Genomic DNA, 8,585 nt, shown 5'->3' with positions numbered 1-8,585 from the left:
TATTTTACGCAACATCTATAAAAAATATATTTTCTATATTCTATCAAACTCATTTCGAGAATTACATTATTTTACGCAACATCTATAAAAAATATATTTTCTATATTCTATCAAACTCATTTCGAGAAAAAAAATATTTTACGCAACATCTATAAAAAATATATTTTCTATATTCTATCAAACTCATTTCGAGAATTACATTATTTTACGCAACATCTATAAAAAATATATTTTCTATATTCTATCAAACTCATTTCGAGAATTACATTATAGACATATCGAATGATTTAAATGAATATCGAAAATAGTTAAACAAACATCTACCGCATAAATGGAGAGGAAGGGAAAATAGCGAATTTTGACCTCGAAAACGATGTCCACCCAACCTAGCAAAGTGGCCACGACGTGCGCGTCAAAAAAAGCTTTCCGAATTGGGGTCATGGGCACGATTCTAACAACCGTAGCCAAAGTTATGGTCGAATTACCAAAACTATCCATAAAACAGAGATTTATAGAGCTTGATAACCCAAAGTGAAACCATAACACTTGCAGAGCAGTCCATTGCATTAAAAGCGAAGTCAATAATCAGCATAGCAGCTTCTGCTTTCCGAATCATTCATTAGTATAACCAGAATTTTAATTCAAAATATCACCCAAGTAATCTGATAATTAAAAAGTACATTTCTGGGCAAAAAATCGTGTGATGAATTCTGAACTGCAGTTCCAGTTTTCTGACCATCATCTGCATTGCAGCTCCAGTTTTCAGAACGAGTCATTTGTATAACAACAATTTTAACATAAAATTCAGCACAAGCAATTTGATAATAAAAGTAGGTGGCCCATGCAATGAATTATAGTAATACGTTTCCTCAAGTTGAACAAGCTACATTGTCTCTCAATTGACGTCCTCTTGTTTCAAATGGAAAAAGCAGAACACTTATCCCGGAAACAATTATAATGCACTCAAACAGAAAGATAGCTACAGTTTGATGACATCCATGAACAAGACCTACTGAGACGAGAGGACATATCATTCCACCAATTCTCCCCACAGAGCTCGCCACTCCAACACCAGTGCTCCTTAATGATGTTGGATATATCTGCCAATTTTTGGAAACGAAACAAAATAAAAAAATAGCAATTCACACTAGCTAGTTAACTGATTTAATAGAACCCTTTTTTTATCGTGTTTGTTACCTCAGGCGCGTATATATACACGATTGAAAAGGTAGCAGTAATGCAAATGCGAGCCCCAAAGAGAAGACCTGTTGTTAAGCTCTGAGGCTGATGAAACATCAATGGAAGCAGAAACATGGAACAGAGGAAGAACATTGTTGACATTGACATCTTACGACCAAGTTTGTCAACTGTTGCGGCTGATAGGAGGAGCCCAGGGAACTCTGAAATCAAATCAAATATAAATGATTGTCAGCCTTTTACCATGAAACAAAATATCCAATTAAACACCTATGACAAGTATGTTTGGGAGGTGTTTATAAACAACTTAAATTATGAATATATAGAAATAAGTAGTGGATAAGTGGGTAGTACTTTGGGATTCCTCAAAATATGTACATGAAAAGAGGGTTAAATAATTCATAAACAGTCTATAATCATGATCAAAACAACTAAGAGATTCCATACCTGCAAAACTCGTAATAAAAACATCTTTGTAACTAACAGACTTGTGATTCTTAGATTGCTCTTCTGTATGTTTGCACATAGTATCTCCAGTGTTTAACTCTGTGGTCAGCAGCACGAGCCCATAATAAGAGAATGCATTCCCAAAAAACACCATCCACAAAAGTAAAGTCGACCTAATTAGTTCTGGTGAAAGAAGCATAAAAAGTGAAGAGACGCCACCCTTATGAGTATCCATACATTCAGGATTTTCGCTATTATTTTCTCTTGGTGAAATCAACTCTTTATCTTCTGATGCAGTGCATTTCTCACCCAGCTCAATATAGAGGTCAGAAACAAGAATGCCTGAAGGAAGTTTTCTTCCATTTACTTGTGCTATTTTCTCTAAAATAGCAAGTGCGTCACCTTTTCTTCCTTTCGCACACAAATATCTTGGTGATTCAGGTGTGATAAAATAAAACAAAAGCAACAGCGACGAAGGAAGAGCCGACAGTGCAAGTAACCATCTCCAACCCAATCTTGGCATGACAAACTGCAAAAAACAAATCAAGATGGAAAGTTTGAAGTCTTAGAAGAACCAAGGAAACAAACTATATAAATTTGATCAACCATAATTAGAATAGAAGAGATAAAAACTGACAAAATATATTATATATCTTCATTAGAAAAATTGGGAGCATCTAAGATGGATTCTTTGGTCTCTCATTATCTACACTAGACAAGTGTCATTATTTTCCTATACCTACCACCACCAACAAAAATTTATGCTTTGCTTATAATTAGCCAATGGCATTAATCTATTGATGCCACTTCGCTAGTGTTATTACTGCATGTATTGAAAAATCTAAAATAGCTAGATCCTTAGAAACTATAGCAAACTATGTTAGTTTTGGACCTTTTGGTCTACCCTCCTTCTAACACGTTCTACCTAGATTGCACATCTCTTATAAACATAAGCCTGTTCCAAGCACCCAACTCATCTCATCATACAAAAAAAGTAAAAGAATCAACCACATCTCCGTATCTTTCCTAATCATATAATTAATATTTTCCACTAAAAAATTTCAAACAAATCCAATATATTAAGTAACACGATAGAAATTTTGTATCAAGACTCAATGATTATAGCTAATAAATGTATTTTGTGAAGAGTGAAATTAAGAGAAGAGTAAAGGCCTAACTGCCTTCACATTCTGCCAAAGACGACTCACTTACTAGAGCAACGTCAACCACGTGATATCTTGAGATGGGAAACCCTTAGTATAGCTAATGATCAATCAATGAATGAAGAGCAACATAAATCCCCTAACTTTTATATCCAGCAACCCAGGAAAACATCTCCCAAAATCGAGGGTATTACAACACCATAGAGAGAAGAAAAAGCTATTTCCGTTCCTCCTCTACCATGGAGGTGAGAAGATCCTTCGATACAAGGCATTTGAACCATTTATTCTCCTTGGCAGCCAACGTGTCTCTGGAGTGGTCAAGAGCATCAGCGTTAAAGGCGGTGGTCGTACCTCCCATATATACACCTACTGTTCATTGCGAAGGCCTCCATTTGCTCTAGAATTGGTAATATTAATAATTCAAAAAAAGTTCTTGAAGATTTGTTGAAGAGAAATGTTGAGAGGAAAATGACTTTATAGCTAAGCCTTTTTACAATTAGTACAATTAATCTTTAACACCCTCCTCAGGTTAATTAAATCCAGGTAATCCCTACACCATATACTGGCTTGGGTAATATTTATCCTAAATATGATCTAATCCGGTGTACCAATGCACCCTTGCATTTCAAAGGACACCTCTAAAATTCTAACTTCCTTTTAGTCTCATCAACTATATCATCAATGAATAACATACACCAACCCGCCGTCAACCAGACTTAGAAAAAGGAACATGTTTACCGCTTTTCTAGTTTAGAACTAAATCAACATTGTTTGAAGTTTTTATCTACAAATTTCTAATACTAAATATATAATTAATACAAAAGTGCAAAATTTTTCTAGTCTTTTCTTTTTGCAAAACATGTAGATTGTGGGTTTGGGACACTACCCAATTTCAAAGTTGTATATCATAATGTCATTGGGGATGCACAAACATTGTGCGAACCAAATTAGCAAGTGCTTGATATAAAAAATGCGTTATTACTTCTTCTGACTAAAAATCAATGAATAGAGACACATCTCAGTAAATCATCTCCTAGTACAGGCAAAAAGAGAATTTTTTCCACCAGTATTTGAAAGTTAACATTTAAACAACAAATATAATTAACTTGATAAGCTACGTTTACAAACAACAATAATAGAAGTGGATTTTTCTCTGGCCATACCCAAGCAAGAGAAGCCTCAAGTATGGTGCCCAAAGTCCAAAAAGCTGAAAACACTACCATCCAAGTACCTCTACTTGGAGAAGGAATGAATTCAAGAAACCAGGAAGAAAGCACAGGCCCACCTCCTAAGCCAACACCAACCAAACCTCGGAGAATAATCAGCGAAGTAAAATTTGGGGCAAAAGCACTTAAAAAACCAGTTGCAGCAGTAACCATTGCTGTAATGAGAAATCCTTTCCTGATTGACAAGAGTACAGAAGATGAAAATAAAAAGCACACAATACAAATTTAATACATATACCTTCTAAATGATCAATGTCTACAGAAAATGTAAGATGTATGGAAAGAAAAGAAGTGGTTAAATCATCTCATTGTGCAATCAAATTCATTTATATGTTGCAATCAAAAATAGGATCTAGGACATGTTGAGATGTCTAGCTGCATATCTTTACATAAGCAGACTTCTTGGCCAGGAAATTGTTCCACAAGTAAACGATTAGCAGGATTGCCAAAAAAAACAAAAACAAAAACAAAAACAAAAACAAAAAAAAAAAAACAAAAAACAAAAAACAAAAAAACCAAGAATTAGAACTTCAGTGTAATCATGTTTCGGGATTCGTTAACACCTTTTTTCCCCCTTTTTCTCTATTTAAGGGATAAGTAAGAGGTGTTTAAAATCTAATACGATATAAGTGATACAGGGATTCTGAATTGAGTTGAGTTGAACATGAACAGTAATTAATAGATTCATGTACAGAAATTCTATGATTACTCTATATGTTGGTACATATCTCCCAAGAACTCAACAAAGGGATAAAAGTAGTGTTAGAATATTGATGAAAAATATGTTCATTCATCCACATATGATATTTCTACCATAAGTGTAGGTGTATATTCAGGCATAGATATAAGCTTGATTATAGAGATTCTGGCGAATATGTGTACTAACTTCTAGCAGAACATCGAACATAATCAACTCGTCAAGAAAATTGTTTACTACTTTTCTTAGTATTTTACTTTGTCTATACTATCAGAGTATCACAAAAGGTAAAGATGTACATCTGGATCTAGAATTTCTAGATAAACTTCCATGACTGTCAATCTTACACCATGCCCTAATGTCTTCAATAGTATCACCTTTCAAAGTCCGTGTTCTCTCAATGAAGAAGCTGTTTTAGAACACAAATATTGCTTAATACCGCTTCTTATGGATATTCATTCAACAATAAATTTCACAGGTACAAATTTTTGTCTCACTATAACCCTTAATTTCATTAATTGCAGAAGTTGGTACTGCTGACTATTTTTATTGGGTGATATTATAAAAAATGTTATTTACCTAATATCACACTTTTGCTTCTATTATATCTCTTAGACCTCATTTTGAACTATGTTTCATCCCAAAATAGTTCACTCAAGTAATCAATAACCTAAATCCATTTGTGCACCAACCTCCTCAAGCTGATTTTGATGCTGATCATCATCATTTAGGTACTTGCAAGCTACTCCTAGACTGCAAATTACATGGAAAGAAAGAGGGTCCCATAATTTCTTGATTATCTACCAAAATTGGGTATCGTGTCATACTGTCACAGATGGCTTGTTGAGAGACTTACTAGAGCTTAAGTAGGCAATAACGTAATTGTTTAAAAACATGTGTGAAGTCCTTTATCATAATTCACAATATTGCAAGAGGAAATGCATTGGCTGCATTTACACATTCCATACAAATAAAATCAAGTGCAATTACAATCGGATTCAGTTCAAGAAAACTGTTTATTATTTTTCTCCATACATTATTGTCTTCTTCTGTCAACAATGTCCATTCATTTTTCAAATATAGTGTTGAAACATATGCTCCTTGTTTGACAATTGATCAAACTTCAATTTTAACTACACATTTCATAGACCTACAACTTTATAAACTTTTCAACCTCACATTCCATCAACTTTTATCAAAATCTACTAAAACTTTTATCAAAAACATTGTCATACAGGCATTTACTCCTGAAGTGAAGTACTGGTTTCTCCTTCTGTTCAAATACTCCCTTGTTCATCTCCTTGCACACCACCTAAAAGAAGCACAAGGAATCCATCTAGAAATACTAAGATGCATTGCTCATCCTCCACTCCAACTCTATGAAAAACTTTGATGAAGGACCTATAAATTCCAGACTGATAAGAGCAAGTCCCATAGCACTCTGTGAGAAGTATTTCTACACATAAATAGGACTACGATTGATGAATTATTAAGACATTTACTTATCCTATCCACAAATATTGAAATTTCTTTCTGGTAGTGCTCTCTTCAGATACTATTACTAATTCTCCTATTTTGCTTTTCTCTCTTTCTCCGTCCTTGACTTTACTGTTATTGTCTTACCTCGTGTATGTCACATTTAATAACAAAACCTTTCAAATCAGAAAGAGAAAATGACGAATTAAATAAGAGTAAAATATAGTGAATAGTTAATCTCGAAGTATCCCTCATAAAGCAGGCTATTTCTTTCTGGTAGTGCTCTCTCTCAGATACTATTACTAATTCTCCTATTTTGCTTTTATCTCTTTCTCTCTCTTTGACTTTACCATTCTTGTCTTACCTTGTGTACATTACATTTAATAACAAAACCTTTCAAATTAGAAAGAGAAAATGACGAATTAAATAAGAATAAAAGATAGTAAACAGTTAATCTCGAGGTATCCCTCATAAAGCAGGCTCCAAAGACTTGTGACATATGGCCAAAAACAAGAAAATGTCAAATTAAATGTGTAAAAGATCGTAAACAGTTAACAAATGAATTTGCCTAAGTACACCTAAAGTGAAAAGGAGGTGAAAGGCTAGTTTAATTGTATCACGAGAAAAAAAACTATTTGCTTCAATGAATATAATTTAAGTTCATCATTACATTCTAAAGTTTTGAACATGGAGTTAACGAGTCAAATTTAATGTCAAGCACCTTTTTGCTTCTGTGGTGTTTTATTCTCATACATTTGGTGGTGTATATACAGATAACAAAAATCAACACATAAAAAGGAAAAGGACAGACTAAAGGGCAAAATCTGATTTCTAATTCTTTGTGCAGGAGAATTAATAAAAGCTAGGATAAATTTTGTTTCCTTCAATTTTCTGTTTTTATATTTCTTTTTGACCCCAAAGTGGGTAAAAATTGTCATTACCAGAACAAGAATAAGAAGTGTAACTATCTACAAGTATCTATCAAGTGAAAATGCATGATGGATAGATTCTCATTTAAAAAAAAAAAAAAATAGAGTAATTAACTTAATGGTTTGCATTTTTAGGGCAGATATGAATTTTACGGATAAAACTTTATCTCATTGAAGTCAATAATATTCCTTCTTGCATATGCGAACACTGGTGCTGATAAGAATCCATGTTGAATTTATCAAACTTCAAATGCAAATAAAAACCACAAATAGTAGATACATATTCTTTTGAATTATTTTATTTGTCTATCTAGACGCTTATCCCTCAAGGGAACTCAAGGCTTATGCTGCAAGTCACATAGGCTAAACGCCTTTTAAACATTGCATATTAACAAAGCTCCTTATGGATACTAGGCAGATAGTAATGAAGTTACCTCCTTCCGTAGTTATCTGAAACAATGCCCCACGAATAGGCACCAATCAACATGCCAGCAAAAACAATGCTAGTTATCAAGCCCTCTTCATGAGAAGAGAGATCCCATGTAGACTGAACAGCTGGTCCAACAAAAGAGAGCAGCATCATTTCCATAGCTTCCGACGCCGAACCCATCCCAGCATAGAGTAGAACAAAGATTTGAAAATTTCCAAAACCTAAACTGCTAAGTGCTTCATCTACGGTATAGGTTTCGCGATCATCTGAATCACCCATCTATAACCAAACCAATGCTAAAACACACATCAGTAATGAAAAATTCAAACAAATACTCTCAGAAATTGTGAATTTCAAACTGATAATTTGAAGATGTACCAAAGTCAACAAGATAATTAACTGATTTTTCTCAAAAAATAAAAGTTAAAATCAATTGAGTGACTTCATACAATAAAATCTCTTTATTAGCACTATATCATGATCATCCAGTGTAAAGCTAAATGATAAGTAAATACGCAATATAACCAATGCCTCATTTGTTTCAATCTAAGTACAAGTCAACGCAAATGAACCATCCAATTTACATAAAGAAAAAAATTATTAACTTGCGAAAGGAGAAATTATATGAGTACGATGGATCAAAAAGCTATATACATACTTGTTCTCTTTCTTTCTTTTCTTTTTTTTTTCAGATTTTTTCTCCGTTACTGTATTCTTGTTTCCTGTTTTTGGTATCCTTTTTTTTTTTTTCCGTTTTAATTTTTGCTTTTAATAGTATTAACATCATGCCGATTCGAACGAGTCAAAACTGGGCTCAAAACTACAATTATGCCACTACCACTGCCACCGCCACATCCAAACAACGGTCTCTATAAGCCTTTAGCCTCCGTTTGACAAGCAATTTATAAATAATTTATAAAATTTAATCAAAATCAATTATAAATTTTAACAACGTATTCTTAATTACTTTTCATTATTATTCACATTTTTAGTAGGAATCATTACTATTCTTCTTAATAT

At 33.4% G+C, this 8,585-nt stretch overlaps 1 protein-coding gene across 2 annotated transcripts; it reads right to left on the bottom strand.

Moving 5' to 3' along the window:
* Window positions 1-582: 582 nt before the first annotated feature.
* On the bottom strand, window positions 583-8,306 carry LOC111372384 (organic cation/carnitine transporter 7). Of its 2 annotated transcripts, none has more exons than XM_022994710.1 (6): window positions 8,224-8,306; window positions 7,570-7,844; window positions 3,971-4,208; window positions 1,645-2,173; window positions 1,198-1,400; window positions 583-1,100 (listed from the first exon to the last, which is right to left on the bottom strand). In XM_022994710.1, exons 2-6 carry the CDS (start codon window positions 7,842-7,844, stop codon window positions 870-872), a joined length of 1,476 nt encoding a protein of 491 aa, XP_022850478.1. In that variant the 5' UTR covers window positions 8,224-8,306; the 3' UTR covers window positions 583-869. The 2 variants fall into 2 exon arrangements, with proteins under 2 accessions (XP_022850478.1, XP_022850479.1); XM_022994711.1 differs by having other exon boundaries at window positions 7,570-7,861; window positions 8,224-8,298.
* Between the last annotated feature and the right edge of the window lie 279 nt (window positions 8,307-8,585).

This window comes from Olea europaea, chromosome 23, assembly GCF_002742605.1.
Source record: "Olea europaea var. sylvestris chromosome 23, O_europaea_v1, whole genome shotgun sequence".
In the NCBI taxonomy this organism is placed as follows: domain Eukaryota; kingdom Viridiplantae; phylum Streptophyta; class Magnoliopsida; order Lamiales; family Oleaceae; genus Olea; species Olea europaea.
Note: the sequence above shows the minus strand (reverse complement) of the source record. Positions and strands in the feature narration are given on the sequence as shown.

Excerpts from the sequence above, each read along its gene's own strand:
- LOC111372384 (XM_022994710.1), bottom strand. The coding sequence starts at position 7,844 with ATGGGTGATTCAGATGATCGCGAAACCTATACCGTAGATGAAGCACTT. Across the intron at positions 2,174-3,970 it reads TTGAGGCTTCTCTTGCTTGG|TTTGTCATGCCAAGATTGGG; the intron begins GTATGGCCAGAG and ends TGTTTTTTGCAG. Across the intron at positions 1,101-1,197 it reads TGTATATATACGCGCCTGAG|ATATATCCAACATCATTAAG; the intron begins GTAACAAACACG and ends AAAAATTGGCAG.